Source organism: Sander vitreus, chromosome 15 (assembly GCF_031162955.1).
Source record: "Sander vitreus isolate 19-12246 chromosome 15, sanVit1, whole genome shotgun sequence".
NCBI classification, from domain to species: domain Eukaryota; kingdom Metazoa; phylum Chordata; class Actinopteri; order Perciformes; family Percidae; genus Sander; species Sander vitreus.
In genome coordinates this window covers 4,626,821-4,646,564 of record NC_135869.1, presented here as the reverse complement: position 1 = coordinate 4,646,564, position 19,744 = coordinate 4,626,821, and the positions used below count along the sequence as shown (strand labels likewise).

The following is a 19,744-nucleotide window of genomic DNA, read 5'->3' as shown; positions in this document are numbered from 1 at the left end:
GAGACAACACAGGGGTCGTAAACGTCAAACTAACACTAGAGGCACAGGATAGGCACCAAAATACAACAAACCACGTTCCAGCCAATCACCGACAAGATGGTTGGGGGAGGGGGTGGGGTTTAGTGACAGTTAGTCAGTTAGTCATGACAGTTACGGAAACATGGGGGGAGGGGCGAGCTTGCTCTGTTTTGTTTTGAATTTACTTGGAACGTCAACAGAAGTGACCATGCAGGAACTCATAGTGCACCTTTAATACACAAGACATAGTTTCAACTGAGCATGGGTTAAGAACTTAAAGCGCCCATATTAGGCTCATTTTCAGGTTCATAATTGTATTTTAAGGTTGTACCAGAATAGGTTTACATGGTTTAATTTTCAAAAAACACCATATTTTTGTTGTACTGCACAGCTCTCTCTCACTGCTGCAGATCCTCTTTTCACCTGGTCTCTGTTTTAGCTACAGAGTGAGACCTCTTTTCTTCTTCTTCTTCTGTACTATCTTTGATTGCACTCGCACATGTGCAGTAGCTCAGATGTAGATCATGTCAGCTAGCTAGCTCCATAGACAGTAAAAGAAAGGCTGTTTCTCCAACTTCAGTCAGTTACAAGGCAGGATTAGCTGGGAGGCTTCTAAATGAGGGCGCACATGGAAGTAGTTCTTTTGTAGATTATGGTGAACTTGTGTGTGTTGTAGCAGTGCTTTGCTATTGAGAACGAGGTAGCATGCTAGCGTTAGCATTAGTGTTAGCATGCTAACGCTAATGCTCGTTTCGGCTTGTGACGTCACAAGCCGTGCCGATTTTGAACAGCTCATCCGGAGACTGAAGGCAGGACACATTCAGAAACCGTATCTCACTCAAAACAGCATGGATGGATTTTTTTCAAAGTTGGTATGCATGTGGAAGCACCAGAGACACAAAAGAACACCCCAAATCCCAGAAAAAGTGTTTTTTTCATAATATAAAACATCTAAAAAGAATTGTCAAAAAAAAAAAACTCGGAGTAACATCCCCCCCGCCCCCCCCACACACACACATAAATTACGCCTATGCTTGGTGTCCACATCAACAAGAGTCTGACCTGGATGCTGCATACTGACTCAGTGGTGAATGGCTAGACAGAGACTGTTTCAACTCAGACGCCTGAGGAAACTCCAGGTATTCTCTCAAATACTGGGGAATCTCTACTCCTGCATCATAGAGAGCATCCTGACTGTGAACATCACTGCCACTGGTACGAAAACAACACCAAACAGGACCACAAGGCCATGCAGAGAGTGGTTCGTTCAGGGTGGGGTTTGCAGAGAGGACTGTTGCAGAGAAAAACAGAGAGAGAGAGAGAGATATCGGGCGAGCCAGCGCCCACACCAAACTGTCCGCTGTAGACTGTGAGCACAGTGAGACATCTATTTTGTTGGGTTTTTTTTTTAGATGAAACTGGGGGCACACTGAGCTGCAGAGCGTGTCCTCCCTGCGACCACCAGCAGCCCCGTCCTGTCATGTTATACATAAAGAGGACTGATTTGCCTAACCTTCACAGGTCTTTAGACCGCAGTGGAAACACACACAACAGCGGGCTGAAGGAACCTTCTAGGTCGGAAGAGATGTGTAGACTTTCAGCTGTGCTGACGTCAACAGGGAGCTCGTTCTACTATTTAGGAGCCAGGACAGCAAACCGTCGGGATTTCGTTGAGTGAGTGGGTGTCCCTCGCAGTAAGGGAGCAACAAGCAGGTTGGCCTATGAAAGGCAGAGTGGATGGGCCTGGGTGTAAGGTTTGACCATATCCTGGATGTAAGCTGAGCCTGATCCCTTTCGCAGCACGGTACGCAAGTACTAGGGCCTTGAAGCGGATGCGGGCAGCCACTGGTAACCAGTGAAGGGAGTGGAAGAGCGGTGTAGTGTGAGAGATCTTGGGGAGGTTGTAGACCAGTCGAGCTGCTGCGTTCTGAATTATCTGCAGGGTTTGGAGGGACCTTGCAGGCAGAGCAGCCAAGAGGGAGTTGCAGTAGTCTAGACGTGAGATGACTAGAGCCTGAGCTGGAAACCTGAGCCGCCTCCTGCGTTAGAAGGGGGACGTATCCTTCTGATGTTATGCATGTATCCACACAATCGTGGTAGTTGTTGCAATGTTGGCAGTAAGGGACAGTTTGTGGTCGAGTGTCACAGCCAGGTTCCTAGCATTCTGGGTGGGGACTACCACACAGTTGTGATGGTGATAGCAAGGTCCTGGGTGGGAGAGCCCTTCCCTGAAAGCAGCTCGGTCTTGTCAAGGTTGAGTTTCAAGTGGTGTGTGGAGAGCCCCCTCCCCCCCTTTGGACTACAAAAGAGGGCAATACAAATAGACCAAGTGAAATATTAACAATGACATAATATAGAGACAACAGCAGAATTGAATTTTCTGCTTCCCTTTCAAATTACTTTATATGAACTGATTTGATGCCCCCCCCCAAGCATGAAATCCTCAAGATAACCGGCATCTGTGAACGTCTCGAAAGGGATGACATTACGTTGTTGTACATGAAGAGGAAAAAGTCAACTGCATGCCGAACAAACTCTCTAAAGAGTTGGAGCTAACCTTTGCTGAACAGATTTCTGACTGCCCTTTTTCTCTACTGTTCACCCAGGTGACGTGGAAGAAAGAAGTGGACGATCAGCTGAATCCTGAAGCCTGGGCTGCTATGCACAAGCTCTCCAGTTCTGTAAGTAGCTTCACACCGTCTCCACAAAAACGAGCAAGCAGCCACAAGTTTATATAATTCATACCTCATCCCTTTAAACTCTGGTAGAGGGAGCAATGCATTTTTACCTTCTTGCATACCTCAGGTGTGCCGAAACCTTGATAAAAAAATAGCATTTTGCCCAGGTATTTGTTAAAACTAAATGTTAAAAAAAGATTATTTAGTGGTGTAGTTCAGTGGAGCAAAAAACACAATGTTTTCATTTTCAGTCATGTTCTTGTGATTTGAGGTTTGGAGAGAAGGAGGTTATAGTTGACTGACAGCCAGTTCTTTCTGACTGACAAAAGAGAAAGAGGAGAGATGGCTGTTACCAAGGCAGCTGTTGCCACGGTTACTACTGTGTTCAGTGCAGAAGCCTTGCTGCCACCTGCTGTCTGTTCAGCTTGGTTACCGACAGCCTCGTGTCCAGGGCCTGGATTTATTGAACTGTTTAGCGTGACATTTTAGAGCTGAGTAAGTCCCTTCACTTTTTTTCATACTTACAAATTTAAGATAAAAGATGCTCTTAAATGTACGGATGAACAATGTATCAGGGGAATTGAGGAAATGTGTCAGTATTTGGAAACATCACAAAATTGTGGCAGACCAGCCAGGAGTAACTCCATTACGATTAGTTGCATGCATATATCCCAAATCTTACACATTTTGAACAGAAATCTGCCATTTGAAAGAGATTTCACTTGTTATTATCGTAAAGCATGTAGAGCTGATACTACTACATCACTTCATTAAGTATTCAACAGAAAAATAACATGCAACTTATTTGAAATAATTGCTTATGCTTAATAAATCATTCATTTATTTTCCTAGTCCAGCTTTTCTTTTCTCATGTGATGGTAAACTGAAGGTTTTGGACATAACACAATGTTTGATTACATCCTGTTAGACTTTTTCATAGATCAAATGATTAGTTCATTCATTCAGAAATGAATCATTTTAATTGAGAATGAAAATATTCGTCAAATGTCTTGTCTGAATTAGAGCGCGGATCGGGCCGCATTTTTCTGTCCGAGCCCGGCCCGCGTCCGCCAGAGCAGTAACCGAACCGGACCCGAGCCCGACAGGCATTAAGATATTTATGTCCGAGCCCGCCACAGTTAAAATCTTGTTTTTCTTTCTCATACTAATGACACATGTACGTTTGTTTGTGTGGAAAGCTTTTATTAAGCAACTGTAGGGAGGCATTCGGAAATGTCAACCGATGAGCGCATCAGCTCACACGGGACAACAAGCGCACGTCACAGCTACGTAAACAAATTTCGGACGGATGTTAGGGTAATATTTTAATTTTATTTCAATCACAAAAACGACCCTTTGCATCAAGTGAAACAGGCCCATTGGCTACCTACATGATAAGCTGTTTTACCCGTCGGGCTCGGGTCGGGTATCCATCCTCTAGTCTGAATAATGTTTTTTGGCATGATTTTGTCTGTCACTTCTAGATTGAGAAACAAGGGAAACTCCAGAGGGAACACCTGGAACTATATCACAGGACTAGCACCATTGTTTGTAGCTAAAAGCTGCACATATCAATATTAGTTTTATATTAACAACAGGTCAAATGACTGTGTATAATGAAATTATGAAAGGGGTTTCTGGTAATGAAAATACAATCTCTCCAGTTCCCCTCAGCCCACTCCTTCAGCTCTTTGTTTACCATCTGCAACTTTACTGTCAGATCACTCTCACAACTCCAATCTAGTGTGTTTCCTGCAGTGGTGGAAGAAGTATTTACATTTACTTAAGTAAAAGTACTAATACCACATTGTAAAAAATACCCTGTTACACATAAAAGTCATCAGGAAAATGTGCTTAAAGTAGTAAAAGTAAAAATACTCAATGCAGAACTCTCCTCACGTTGTAGAAACTGTAGAAAGGGTCCAAACAGTTGTGTGTTTAATGGTCTAATCATTTCAGCTGGACTTGTAGGTCGTTATATTGTTGGCTAGTTTTATTTAGAATAAAACATCAGATTTTATAAACTACATGTGTTTTGTGTGCAGAAATCTTAATGTGTAAAGTAACTAGTAACTAAAGCTGTCAGATGAATGTAGTGGAGTAAAAAGTACAATATTTCTCTCTGAAATGTAGCGGAGTAGGAGTAGAAAGTGGCATGAAAAAAAAAAAAGACTCAAGTAAAGTACAAGTATCTTTGGACTTAATTACAGTACTGGAGTAAATGTACTTACAGTAGTTACATTCCAGCACTGGTTTCCTGCTGCAGTAGGCAGCTATTTCCACATCATCAAACAGTAGACAGACACTGTTAGAGAGCAGCAGAGCTTAAAGACGAGGACATATTGGACGTATTCTTCATTCATTAAACGTATTCTTCATTCATTCATGCTTTGTGTCTGCTGGATGTGTCAATTGGCATCTGGTTGCTAACATGTCACGCTGCCACCTAGTGGTAAAGGAAAGTCAATGATGTTGCTTTAAGGACAGATAAGTCTGGTAGAGTGAACATAGAGAGCAAATTACTAGTTGAAACGTTTGTACAGTGCACAGAGGAATACAGCTAACGACAAACAATGCCAGTGACGATATCATAAAGCACTCATCAGTCATGAGGTCTTGCTCTTTTGCCTTTTGCAGGCTGAAGAGAAGGCTTTCGACTTCAAACCTGGCTTCATGGCCTCTTTTTTGGACTTCCTGAAGACAGGCAGAAAGCAGCCAGGCCTTGAACAGGGACATGCTGGAGGTGAGCAGGAGTCCTCTCTGAAGGGAGGGATCAGGCCCTTATCCCCGCCTCCTCCTCCCCTACCACCAACTCCTCCACAGCAGCAGCCTCCAGGAGCCTTCAGCGAGGGAGGGCAGGGCGGGGGGGCCCCGCTGGCTCTCAGCAGCTGCCCCAGTCCCTGCAAGCCCCTGGATGAGGAGCTGAAGGGGAACCTGGAGACACTGCCCTCCTTCTCCTCCGACGAGGAGGACTCAGTCAGCAAGAACCAGGACCTGCAGAAGAGCATCTCGTCGGCCATCTCCGCCCTCTATGACACCCCGCACTCGTTAGCTGCTGCAATGGCTTCTGCTATGGCCAAGGCCCCGCCCACCCCACAGGAGCCGCCACTCAGCCCCCCTCTCCCTGCCATTCCGCCCCTTATCCCCAGTACGGAGAACAGAAAAGAGAAGGCGCTCACATACACACAGGATCACATACAGGGCAAGGAAGAGCAACAGTTGGTCTCCCCACTGTCGGATGGAGAAAACACAGAGGAGATGGCGGCTAAGCAAGGTGGAGACGAGCAGAAGGAGAGAGGGGGGGAGACTGCAGACGGTAAAGAAATAGTGAGAGAACCACAGAATGTGCAGCAGGGAGCCCTGGAAGAGCAGGAGGAGGAGAAAAGGATGTCGGATATGCCAATTTTGGAGGTTGAAGGTAATTTATGTGTTGCTTCATCTGTCTGTTTTTACCGTTTGTTTGCCACATCTTCCCTCTTACAAAAAAATATCATGTCTTGAAAGGTTTTTTTTGTGATTAACATTTTTTTTAAATAAATACAAAACATACAGTTTGCAACATCATCATAACTTTGGTAGACCCAAACCTCCTCTGTTAATCGTTTTTTGTAATATATTAAATTTATCAAAAGTCAATGTCAATTTTATTTGTATAGGAGCTATCATTACATGTACACGCTTTACATTAAAAACAGCATACACATTAAAACAAAGCATGAATAGAAATACGAATAGTACGACCATACAACACACACACACACACACACACACACACACACACACACACACACACACACACACACACACACATACACATGGCACACACGCATGCACACACACACACATATGCACACACATACATACATACAATTGCAGTATACACAGTGTATATATAATATATATATATATATATTACAGTATACAGTATATACACAGTATATTACTTCTAACTATATTATCTTTTGACGTTACAAGAGATTTTATTCAATAATGGATCCTAATTAACTTTAAGTAGGTCTTTTAACTTGGGAGGGAATAAGATGTCTAGATATACTGTACAATACCTTTCTTGGGCCACTGAAATGCACCTGATTGGAAGGCTGTTACGGGGCACTGAGCTGTTATGGTATGGTGATAATACGTGGTGATAATACGGTATGGTGATAATACGGTAGTGATAATACGGTATAGTGACATAAGTATGGTTATAATACGGTATGGTGAAAATACGTTATGGTGATAATACGGTATGGTGATAATACGGTATGGTGACATAAGTATGTTGATAATACGGTATAGTGATAAAACGGTATGATGACATAAGTATGTTGATAATACGGTATAGTGATAATACAGTATGGTGTTAATAAGGTATAGTGATAATACAGTATGGTGATAATACAGTATGGTGATAATAAGGTGTAGTGATAATATGGTACGGTGATAATACAGTATGGTGTTAATAAGGTATAGTGATAATATGGTATGGTGATAATACAGTATGGTGTTAATAAGGTATAGTGATAATATGGTATGGTGATAATACAGTAAGGTGTTAATAAGGTATAGTGATAATATGGTATGGTGATAATACGGTATGGTCTTAATAAGGTATAGTGATAATATGGTATGGTGATAATACGGTATGGTGTTAATAAGGTATAGTGATAATATGGTATGATGATAATACAGTATGGTGTTAATAAGGTATAGTGATAATATGGTATGGTGATAATACAGTATGGTGTTAATAAGGTATAGTGATAATATGGTATGGTGATAATACAGTATGGTGTTAATAAGGTATAGGGATAATATGGTATGGTGATAATACAGTATGGTGTTAATAAGGTATAGTGATAATATGGTATGGTGATACTACTTTAAAACTTGCAGCTAACTTTCTAATTTCTTCCCCATCCTGTTTTTCAGATTCTCCATCAGGACCTGTGCTTGCCCCTGCACCTCCATCCCCATCCGTGTCCATCTCCCCTTCGCCCCCCACCTTCTCCTCACCATCGCCCCTCACTCCCCTCTGTCTCTCCGTACCCTCCCAGCTGCCCATCCAGAATGAAGATGCAAATCAAAGTTATCCTCCCTCTGAGCAGCAGCAGTCCTCCTACCAACCGGCTCCAACTGCAGTGACTTCCCCACCGCCCTCCGCCTCCCCTCCAGCCCTCCCGTCCCCACCCCTCTCCAGCTTTCCTCTGGGCCAGTCCATTCCCCCTCCATCCACCACCCCTCCTCCATCTTCTTCTGATCAGGACCAGGAACCCGAAGCTGAGCAGCCTTCCCCTTCATCACCCGCTTCTTCCTCACCCTCTTCATCATCCTCTCCCCCACCATCACCTCCAACCCCAGAAGAGGCCCCAGCATCCCAGCGCCTCACCTCCCTCCACCTGGCGAAGAAGCAGGCTGACGCCGCCATAGCTGGGGAGAGCGAGGAGGAGGAAAGTGAGAGCGGAGGTGAGGGAATCTTCCGTGAACGGGACGAGTTTGTGGTTCGAACTGAGGACATTGGGACGCTTAAGGTGAGTCCCCCCACATCTCCAAGGGAAGTATGCATGGTGAAGGTATGACTTTACACTGAACTGTGTTTGTTTATGTCACCAGATGGCCTTGCAGACAGGCCGGGAGCCCCCGCCCATCTGGAGGGTGCAAAAAGCCTTGCTCCAGAAATTCAGTCCAGAGATTAAAGATGGTCAGAGGCAGTTCTGTGCAACCAGTAATGTGAGTTTTCCAGCAGACACACGTTTACCTCGGGACTACCACAGGTTTAATACTAAATGACTGCTGGTATACAGCGCTCTGTGGGTTCAAAACAAATCCGTGACGTCAGGACCCATTTCCACAAAGCGTGTCTCTCTCTTAATGATGATGTGCTGTAGATTAGGGACGTCCAATGCCTATTGGCACCACAATGTCCCTAGTTTATTTCCGGTCATTCACTCTTTCTCCACATATTTCCTGTCTGAAATTAGCCTGGTCCTATCAGACTCTGGTACATTTCATTTGTACAGAGAGTCTGGCCTCTCTCCATTGACAAGTGTTAACTTCCTTGAAGGCGGGTACTCTGTTGAAGTTTAAAACTATTGGATCTGCCCAGAGCCACTCTGGATCTGCCATAACCAATCGCTAACGTTTGGTCGTGACGTCGGCTTAGCATCGCTAGCGGTCGCCTTAGCTAACTCCTTCACCACTAACGGAACGGGCTGGAAAATCAAACTTTTCCCGAACCCCGTGGGGAGGAGGGCTACAACATCATGGCCACCAACAAAACTCAACAAATATTGTTCTTGCTCGGGCTTTAACTTCTGGATATTCGGCAGCGTTGCCACAACAGACCGAATGGCTTCGCTCGCATCTTTCTCCGCCGTCATTACAGAACTACAACTCTAGCGCACGGCCTCAACGTCATCGTTCTCAGCCACTCCCTCTGTTCGCTGATTGGACCGACAAAAATTTGGCTGGAGAAAACCCAAGACTATACCGTGAACCCAGACGTAGTACTGAAGTAAATGAAAATTGAGCGTAAGTACGTAGGAGGGCGGAGCCAGGCTAGTCTGAAATGGCAAAAAAGAGAATTGATTGTTGATGAACAATTGCCCACTACCTGCATGTGTCGAAGAGTAAGTGTGACTTAAAGGGATAGTTGAGATGTTCAGTTTGGTTGTATGAGCTCCTTCTCCCGTAGTCCATCCAGTTTGATAGATCCTCGTTTGTATCCTGTGTGAAGTAGTTAGATTGCTTTCCTATAGAACAATGCTGTTCACTAAATTGCAGTTCTTCTTCTTGTCTCTTCCCTCAGTATCTGGGTTATTTTGGTGATGCCAAAATGTGCTACCAGCGTCTGTATGTCAAGTTCTTGGAGAACGTCAACAAAAAAGATTATGTCAGAGTGTGTTCTCGAAAGCCGTGGCACAGAGCCGGTCTCGCTCTGAGGTAAGGATATGAGTTTCATTTCTTGTCAAATGTTTCTGATTGTCACTCAGAGGTAGGGTCGAGGCAGATGGCCACCCACCAAGAGTCAGGGTCTGTCCGAGGTGCCTGTTGAAGGCAGTTTTTCCTCGCCGCTGTCGCACCAAATGCTTTCTTAGGGGAGGAATTGTTGGGTCTCTGTAAATGATAGTGTGGTCTAGACCAGAGGTTTTCAAACTTTTTGTGTGTGTGGCCCACTATTTGTAATCAAGAATAGTCGCAGACCATCTCATAATACACATATTAAAATATGTCTACACACAGTCCTACCTGAATTAATCCGCACGTCTTAATAGGCCTACTAGCAATAAAACATATTTTAGATTTTATTTAGAGTTTCCGTGGACCACCTGCAGTACCCTCACAGACCACTAGTGGTCCGCGGACCACAGTTTGGCAATGACTGGTCTAGACCTACTCTATCTGTAAAGTGTCCTAAGATAACTCCTGTTAGGATTTGATACTAAATAATACAGGAATTGGAGCTAAAGCTACAATAAAACCACAGATCTGAATCAGATTCAGTGAGATATTTGTCAAAAATGCATATGGCTGTTAACAAGTGGTTTTGACTAGCTTCCTGGGCCTTCAGACAGGGAGCTTCATTCACTCTGGGTCTTTCTGAACTTATTGATTGACAGACGCCAGTCACTACCCAAACAGCTGCCCACCGTTCACAATCCAACCCCTCCTCGGCTGGATCGGGACGACAGGGAGAGACAGAAAGAGAGAGAGCTGAAGGAGCAGAGAGAAAGAGAACAAAGAGAGAGGGAGCACAGGGAGAAAGTAGAAAAGGAACATAAGGAGAGAGAGAGGAGAGAGAACGAGGAGAGGGAAGAAAAGGGAGAGAAACAGGAGATGAAGCAGAAAGAGAGTGACAGGAGAGAAATAGAGAAAGCGGAAAGGGAAAAAGAGGACAGAGAGCAAAAGGAGAAGGAGCTTAGAGAGAAGGAGAAGGAAAAGGAGTGGGAGAGTGAAAGAAGGGAGGAGCAGAAAGAGAGGGAGAGAAGAGAAAAAGAGCGAGCAGACAGGGAGAGAAGGGAATATGAGAGAGAGAGAAAAGAGAGAGAGCTGAAAGAGAGGGATAGAAGGAATAGGGAGCAGAGAGAGACAGAGAAAAGGGATAGGGAGAGGAAAGAGAGGGAGAGGCAGGAGAGAGAGCAAAAGGAGAGGGAGAGGCAGGAGAGAGAGCAAAAGGAGAGGGAGAGGCAGGAGAGAGAGCAAAAACAGAGGGAGAAAGAAGAAAGGGAGAGAACAGATAAAGAGAGAGAAAAGAAAGAAAGGGAGAAACAGGAGAGGGAGCGGAGAGAGGAGAGAGAGCAGAAAGAAGGAAGAGAGAGCAGAGTGGAGTTTGCGAGGTTGAAGAAGGAGAGGAGAGGAGGAGAGAAGAAGACGGAGCAGAGGGACCCGGCCGAGCCTCCTCCCAAGAAGAGGAAGCAGTGGCTGCCCTCCTCCTCCTCTTCGGAGTCAGACGACGAAGGTCAGCTGGTCTGTCTGTGTGTGTGTGTGTGTGTGTGTGCGTGCGTGCGTGTGTGCGTGCGTGCGTGTGTGTGTGTGTGTGTGTGTGTGTGTGTGTGTGTGTGTGTGTGTGCATGCGTGTGCTTGTGTGTGTGTGTGTGTTAATATGAATAATCTCCCCAGGCCAGTGTGTGTGTGTGTGCTGTGTTCAGGTCCTGAGTGCAGCATGCTTGTGTTGTAGGAGCGCTGTGGGCTGGGGTCAGCAGGCGGGCCCTGAGGGAGATGTTCAGGAGCTACGTGGAGATGTTGGTCAGCACAGCGCTGGACCCGGACATGATCCAAGCTCTGGAGGATACTGATGGTGAGGACTCAGATGGAAGAACACAGTGAAATGCGTCAGTGAAGGTGTAGTCTCACATGTCCAGCTCTATCTCCACAGCGCTGTGGAGTAAGGTCTGGCTACACCACAGATACATTCTGGGATAGGAGGCAAAAACACTCTGGGTCATTTGCATTTCTTTAAACCAATCACAATGGTGTTGGGTAGGGTTGGGTACCGAAACCCGGTGCTAATACGGCACCGGTGCCTAAACGACCAGTATCTACCGGACTGAATTGTAACGCAGATTTTGGTGCCTCATTTCGGTGCCACTTCTGCGCTGCTCTCTGATGCTCTGAAACAGAGCATCGCTGCACGTGACGCTAGTTAACACTTCACTTGACAGCAGGTAACGTTAGCCTACCGTTAGCTAGCAGCTGGATTAAACACGGTTAAATGCTGACAGTAAATGGTGTAAAGTGTGACTTTATTTCCAGGTAGAGGATTCCAACAACGGGACGTTAAGCAGTCTGCAGCTGCGGTTGTCGGAAAAACAACACCGACGTGGTGCGTTCACTTGAAACTCGTAAGCCTTGTGTTGCATTCAAAGTTATTGCAAAATACCCTATTCCCTATTACCCTATCTTACCTACCCTATTGGTTCAGGCACCGTTAAGGCACCGGCACCGTTTTAAAAGTATCGTTTTAGCACCAGTATCAGAAAAAACCCAAAAGATACCCAACTCCAGTCTTGGGCGGCGCTAAGCTCCGGACGCAGTGACTGTGGCTCTGCAGAATAGTCTCTGGAAGGAACTTGTTTTGGCGCAAAAGAAAACGCCACATACAATATTAAATGAAGTTAACTGTTGACAAAATACAGTAATGTCAGCTATTTAAATTAGCTGGATACATGGTTAAACCTCATTAGCTCTTACCAGTGTATCTCCGTGTGTACTTCGTCCACAGCAATCCCACCAATCACTCCCAAAATGTCCCAGTTAGAGAGGAGATGAACCATTTTCTTTGTAAATCTTTACAATCATTCACCCAAAGAACCAAGCAGGCCTGACTTGTTGCACAAGTTCTCTTAAAAACTTGACATTTTCAGCGTAAAGTAAATCCTAATGCTGCCGTACAGCAGACCCACACTGACCGACAGCTGCGTATTCACTACGGCGCCAGGCCTTTTTCCACTATTAACAGTAATTGAATTTTTTTTTCTGCACAATCCTTTTTCACTGAGCTCTGTGAGGCTAAAATGAACCGGACAGCGAACCGTGACTAGCGTACCGAACACTTTGGATTTCTTATTTGATGTAAATTTCATTTAGAATGAGTGTTGTACTCCCTTGACTCCTCAGATGAGTTGTACCTCCCACCCATGAGGAAGATTGACAGCCTGCTCAGTGAACAGAAGAAGAGGTTGTTGAGGAGAGTCAACATGAGTGTTCAGCACCAGGTACACATGCACATTCCTCCTGTTTGTTTTACATGCACTTCTCAAATCAAAGTCTGATAGAAGTGACAAGTCTGTTGATGATTTACAATAACTACATTTAAAACAAATCAAGGATGCGGATACATTGCAAAAGGAGTTTGTGAGTGTGAACTACTGTACACCTGAGTTGTACTTTGAATGCACTCTGCTTTCCTTACTCTCCAGGAGGCTTTGCACATCTTCCCCAAAATGATGGCAGACCCGCTGGAATCTGGAGCTGTCAAAGTTCACCTTGGTGGGGAGGGTTACAACCGCAAAACCCTCAACCGGGTAAAGAGGAGTGTTCCTAAGCAACAGGTGAGTAAGAGCCCATAGGACGATGATGAGGTGCAGGAAGTTAGCCAGCGAAACACAATGACCTGACATGGGGAGTCAGTCAACGAAGAATGCTAATGTCCATTGAGCTTCCAGGGAGACCAGGTGGTAGTCCATTTCGTCTCCATTGATAACAGCAATTACTTATTTGGTCTGAGCATGGAAGTGCATGGAAGTTCATTCTTAAAGGACAATTCCGGCGCAAAATGCACCTAGGGGTTAATAACACGTGTCCGAGTTCGACCATTCTCTGGGATATGTTTTCATGCTAATCAAATGTGACCAGTGTTAGCTCAAACCGCTAATTAGCTTATAACGCTAGTCGTCGGGGCACAGGTAAAGTAAAAAGAAATCGCTATTTCTATACCACTAACAATGCTCAAAATAGCACCACACTTCAATGGTATGAGGGTCCCTACATGTAAACAGAAGCATTGAGAACTTTGTAAATGTACAGACAGTTTATTAAAAAGATAGATTAGAAAGACAATACCGTTCTCGTATACATGCGAAAACAGTGACTGTTTACATCTTGGGAAAACAGTCACAACCTGTGGCCGGGTTGGGCCAGTGGGTAGAGCAGGCGCACATATACTGAGAGGTCTATGCCGACTATCCGACCTGTGACGATTTCCTGTATGTTCTTCCCCCTCTCTTCCTCTCCTTTCTCACCTAGCTGTCCTATCAAATAAAGGCGGAAAAGCCCCAAAAATGATCTAAAAAAACAAAAACAAGTCAAACGACGAATGCCGTGCAACCAGTAACCAGTAACATATAGCTCAAGCACGTCGTTCGACTGATCGTGACTGTTTTCCCAAGATGGCGTCCGCCTGTATACGTAAACGCTACTGTCTTACTAATCTATCTTTTTAATAAACTATCTGTACACTTACAAAGTTCTCAATGCTTCTGTTTACATGTAGGGACCCTCATTATGCTACCGTAGAAGTGTGGTGATATTTTGAGCCTTGTTAGTGGTATAGAAATAGCGATTTATTTTTACTTTACCCGTGACCGACAACTAGCGTTATAAGCTAATTAGTGGTTTGAGCTAACACTGGTCACATTTGATTAGTATGAAAACATATCCCAGACAACGGTCGACTCAGTAATCATGTGTTATTAACCCCTTTCCTTTAACCTTTTACAATATATAAGAAAACGATCAAAGCTCAAACGTCCTCTTACAAGCTTTCTGAGCTTGTAAGAGACACTCACATAGCGCGCAGAAGCGCCACGAAGCACCGTGAAGCGGAGCTATTTTCATTTCGCCACCCATGTTTTGTCAATCTGTCCGGCCACACCGGCTGCTATCAGAATCACTGGGGAAGAAAAAAAATCCTACTATAAAGTACTGGAAAAAATTCTTCAATGTGTTTTTTTTTTTTTCACAACCCTTTCAGGATCTGAAGCTCTCTATTGAAACTTGCCGGATCTACAGTCTGTATCATTCCCTTCACCACTACAAGTATCACACCTTCTTGCATTGCAAGAAAGAGGTAAGGATGGCTGCATACATGCTAAATGCATTAAGGTTTTTAGTTCATATTTTTTCCCAATATCCAATCTGTACCGCTAAGTATTATGAATGCTAAAACATATTTCCCATGATTGGAGACACTCGCCATCCAATCCTCCATGTTTAGTAATGTGTCAAAATGTTGGTCTGTCCAACAAAAGGGGATTGTTAAAGGTCCCATGGCATGAAAACTTCACTTTATGAGGTTTTTTAACATTAATATGAGTTCCCCCAGCCTGCCTATGGTCCCCCAGTGGCTAAAAATGGTGATAGGTGTACACCAAGCCCTGGGTATCCTGCTCTGCCTTTGAGAAAATGAAAGCTCAGATGGGTCGATCTGGAATCTCCTCCTTATGACATCATAAGGAGGAAGGTTACCTCCCCTTTCTCTGCTTTGCCTGCCCAGAGAATTTGGCCCGCCCATGAGAGAGAGACATCATGGCTTTCAAACGAGCAAAGTGGCAGTTGGTCAAGGCCACACCCCACCATCCACCTTGCCCCCCCCCCCCTCTCCTCCTCAATAGCTACAGACACAGAAATGGCACATCCTAAGTAAAGCTCATTGTGGGACTGGCTCTAGTGGCTGTAATTCTGCACCAAGGCTGAATTTCGGGAAAGAGACTTCAGATACAGTATTAGGGGACCACTAAGGTCTATATAAAAGAGACTTCAGATACAGTATTAGGGGACCACTAAGGTCTATATAAAAGAGACTTCAGATACAGTATTAGGGGACCACTAAGGCCTATATAAAAGAGACTTCAGATACAGTATTAGGGGACCACTAAGGTCTATATAAAAGAGACTTCAGATACAGTATTAGGGGACCACTAAGGCCTATATAAAAGAGACTTCAGATACAGTATTAGGGGACCACTAAGGTCTATATAAAAGAGACTTCAGATACAGTATTAGGGGACTACTAAGGCCTATATAAAAAGAGACTTCAGATACAGTATTAGGGGACCACTAAAGGCCTATATAAAAGAGACTTCAGATACAGTATTAAGGGACATAGCCTATATAAAAGAGACTTCAGATACAGTATTAAGGGACCACTAAGCCTATATAAAAGAGACTTCAGATACAGTATTAGGGGACCACTAAGGCCTATATAAAAGAGACTTCAGATACAGTATTAGGGGACCACTAAGGGCCTATATAAAAGAGACTTCAGATACAGTATTAGGGGACCACTGAGGCCTATATAAAAAGACTTCAGATAGTATTAGGGAACCACTAAGGCCTATATAAAAGAGACTTCAGATACAGTATTAGGGGACCACTAAGGCCTATATAAAAGAGACTTCAGATACAGTATTAGGGGACCACTAAGGTCTATATAAAAGAGACTTCAGATACAGTATTAGGGGACCACTGAGGCCTATATAAAAGAGACTTCAGATACAGTATTAGGGGACCACTAAGGCCTATATAAAAGAGACTTCAGATACAGTATTAAGGGACCACTAAGGCCTATATAAAAGAGACTTCGGATACAGTATTAGGGGACCACTAAGGTTTATATAAGGCCTATATAAAAGAGACTTCAGATACAGTATTAGGGGACCACTAAGGCCTATATAAAAGAGACTTCAGATACAGTATTAGGGGACCACTAAGGTCTATATAAAAGAGACTTCAGATACAGTATTAGGGGACCACTAAGGCCTATATAAAAGAGACTTCGGATACAGTATTAGGGAACCACTAAGGCCTATATAAAAGAGACTTCAGATACAGTATTAGGGGACCACTAAGGCCTATATAAAAACATCCAAAAAGCAGCATGTCATGAGACCTTTAAAATGTCCTATTAGCTATTCATGACCATTAACTACCCATTATTTCCTGGATGAATGGATTAGTAGTTTGGCCTCTAAAATGTGGATCAGTCTTTCCCCAAAGCCCAAGATGACGTCCTCAAATGTCTTGTTGTGTCCACAACTCAAAGACATTCAGTTCACTGTCCCAGAGGAGAGAAGAAACTAGAAACTATTCACATTTAACAAGCTGACATCACACAAGTTTCACTGGCTTTACATTAAAAAAAATGACTCAAACTGATCAAACTTTATCGATTATCAAAATAGTTGGTTTATTTTAATAGCTGATAACTAATCCATTAATCGTTGCAGCTCTAACAGGGACTGCACTAAACAACCCTGAGGTGCTGTGACTGAGCTCGTACTGCTTCCATGCATAGTGAAATCATTTGGTTGTCTATGATCCTCAATTCAATTCAGTTTTTATTTATAGTATGACATCCTAGCAAGAGTTATCTCAGGATACTTTACAGATAGAGTAGGTCTAGACCACACTATCATTTACAGAGACACAACAATTCCCTTCCAAAAGCAAGCATTTGGCGCAACAGTGATGAGGAAAAACTTCCTTTAAACAGACCCTGATGTTGTGTCCTGTTAATACCGTTAGTGAACACTGGGGGCGCTAGAGTGCACAGTGAGGATACAGGCGAATGGTATGTGCGAGGGATGAAGAAGAAGAATAAAGTTGGATTTAGCTTGATACATGTCTCTCGGCTCATAACTGAAATACTTTTACAAAACGCCACACCTGACTGTTGGTGGGCGGCCACTGATAACCCTGATAACCTAACCTAACTAATAACCCTCACCCACACACACACACACACACACACACACACACACACACACACACACACACACACACACACACGCCAGCCCTGCTATTCTCTTAAAGAGATCGACGCACACACCAACGCACAAGTATAAACTTCAGGCCCCTTACGTAGGCTACAGAGAAAGCCTCCGCACAACCATAAATCAAGCTTTAGAGTTGCTTGGTGGCCCTGCTGTGTGTGTGTTGCCTGGTGGCCCTGCTGTGTGTGTGTTGCCTGGTGGCCCTGCTGTGTGTGTGTTGCCTGGTGGCCCTGCTGTGTGTGTGTTGCCTGGTGGCCCTGCTGTGTGTGTGTTGCCTGGTGGCCCTGCTGTGTGTGTTGCCTGGTGGCCCTGCTGCGTGTGTTGCCTGATGGCCCTGCTGTGTGTGTAACTGTGCCTGCTTGTTTCCTGAGCAGACGGAGAGCATCGAGCAGGCAGCCGAGGACCCCGGTCAGGAGGAGGTGGTGCAGCAGTGCATGGCCAACCAGGGCTGGCTGGAGAGCCTCTTCAACTCCTTCATGGAACTTCTTAGCTTCAGTGCCAAGGCCTGAGAGACATCCAGTGGCAGTGTGGAGCAGATGCAGGCATCCAGAATCCCAGTACAGAAAGTGTCTGGATGCTAGCAGTGCTATGGTTTCAGCCAGAACAGCCACTGTCTGTCTGTTTGTTGGAGATTTAACTTTTAAAGTGTTGGTTTTAATATTGAGTCCATGTTAAAGTACCTCTTTATTTCAAGAACTGTATTGAAGATGGAGGGTAGTGAACTATGTGAATGTGATGGATCTTCCTCAAAAGTCAAGAAGAAACCACAAGATCATGTTGGTCAGCACTAAAAAAGAGACACACACACACACACGCGCGCTGTCTATAAGTGTGTATTAATATGGTTTGTATAATTTATACAAGGACATTTCCAAAAATGACTGTATTAAGATGGAATTGTTTGCCGTTGTTATTTAAAAAAAAAAAAAATGTTTTAAAGGGATATACATTAAATGGCCCACCTGCAATTATTTGCTTCTACCAGAGCGCCCGGTGAAACCAGGGGGGGGGGGGGGGTTAAAAGGACTACATGATAGTCTCCACCTGCCTCAGTTAGAAAGCAAATTTATTTCAAACTAAGCTGTGTTCTTTCTGTTTGTTCTTCAAAAGACAACGAGAGAGAGGATTTAATGACTGTAAAGACAATGAATGAAAAATAAATAAAGCATCACATAAAGCACGACTTTCTTGAAGGAAGTATGAGGCGAAATGATCCAAAAGCATAAATGTCAAGTGTTCTAATGTTAGTCTTTTTTTTTTATCTGTTTGTTGTTGATTGATATTTCCTATTATTTGACCTCTCAGAGGATATTCCTGTTTTGACGTGTAAATATTGTACAGCTACTTCATTCTCTCGTTTACAGTTGCTCTTCTGTACATGAAATTCCTGTATTTGACATAATGAAATAAAACGGTTTAAATGACAAAAGTGATGAGGAATAAACCCCCCCGTGTGTGCTCAAGTCGTGACACTAAAGTATGGGCAGGTGGATCTGAGCCGACACGGAGACACAGATGGACCTCCCCGCGTCGGCTCTATCGTCACACTCTGATCTTTGTAGAGGCATAAAATGCAATGGATAACTCTTACATCCATGGGGAATCGGTGCAGAAATCTTAAAGGGCCATGGTGGCATTTTTAAGATCTTTCTCCCAATCGTTTTTGCGTCCCGTGCGAAACTCATGATGCAAATCCAAATCGGCATGAATTCCAATCTGTACATTGAATATGCTTCCAATTGGGAAGGAAAATGAGTTGCTCAAAAATATAACTAACCTTCCTGCCGTCTTTAGGGTAGAAAATGACCCGTTCGTGGGTGCAACTCATCGTTTGATGACTCTTCCTGAACTGATCATACCATTATGAAAAGGCTGTCCTCCCTGTTCCCAACATCAACCAGACTGATCTCATGAAGTGGCGTATGTATGACACGCCAATTCGTATGCCATTATGGGCGTGTTATCGAGACGCATACTCGCTTTTTAGCGTGTTTATCAACGCCGTTTGTCCTCCATTGACTTACCTTGCGATTGCGTGTGAATTGACGCCGTAGCGAGTAGTATGAAAGGGCGAAAATCTGCGTAGGGAGGTTGGTCGGGGTGGGGGATGGGTCAAACACAGGACTCTCACCCAGGAGAGCAGGGATCGTGTCCCGTGTGTGACGTTTCCTTCGTGTCCCGCGTGTGATGTTTCCTTTCCACATTTGTTCTTTTCCTAAACCCAACCAGTTCTTCTTTTCCTAATCCCAATCGGTTCTTTATTTCCTAAACCCAACC

The 19,744-nt window shown here is 44.2% G+C and overlaps 1 protein-coding gene across 2 annotated transcripts in view; it reads left to right on the top strand.

The window, feature by feature from the left end:
- Positions 1 to 18,894, top strand: part of prr12b (proline rich 12b) — a 39,695-nt gene extending 20,801 nt beyond the window's left edge. For both annotated transcript variants that reach the window (XM_078268713.1, XM_078268714.1), the window contains exons 6-16: positions 2,625 to 2,699; positions 5,334 to 6,114; positions 7,629 to 8,227; positions 8,310 to 8,426; positions 9,505 to 9,638; positions 10,316 to 11,154; positions 11,374 to 11,493; positions 12,813 to 12,910; positions 13,115 to 13,246; positions 14,668 to 14,763; positions 17,842 to 18,894. In XM_078268713.1, the coding sequence (XP_078124839.1) occupies positions 2,625 to 2,699; positions 5,334 to 6,114; positions 7,629 to 8,227; positions 8,310 to 8,426; positions 9,505 to 9,638; positions 10,316 to 11,154; positions 11,374 to 11,493; positions 12,813 to 12,910; positions 13,115 to 13,246; positions 14,668 to 14,763; positions 17,842 to 17,976 (3,126 nt within the window). In that variant the 3' untranslated portion in view covers positions 17,977 to 18,894. The remainder of the gene's footprint in view (positions 1 to 2,624; positions 2,700 to 5,333; positions 6,115 to 7,628; positions 8,228 to 8,309; positions 8,427 to 9,504; positions 9,639 to 10,315; positions 11,155 to 11,373; positions 11,494 to 12,812; positions 12,911 to 13,114; positions 13,247 to 14,667; positions 14,764 to 17,841) is intronic.
- Positions 18,895 to 19,744: the final 850 nt, after the last annotated feature.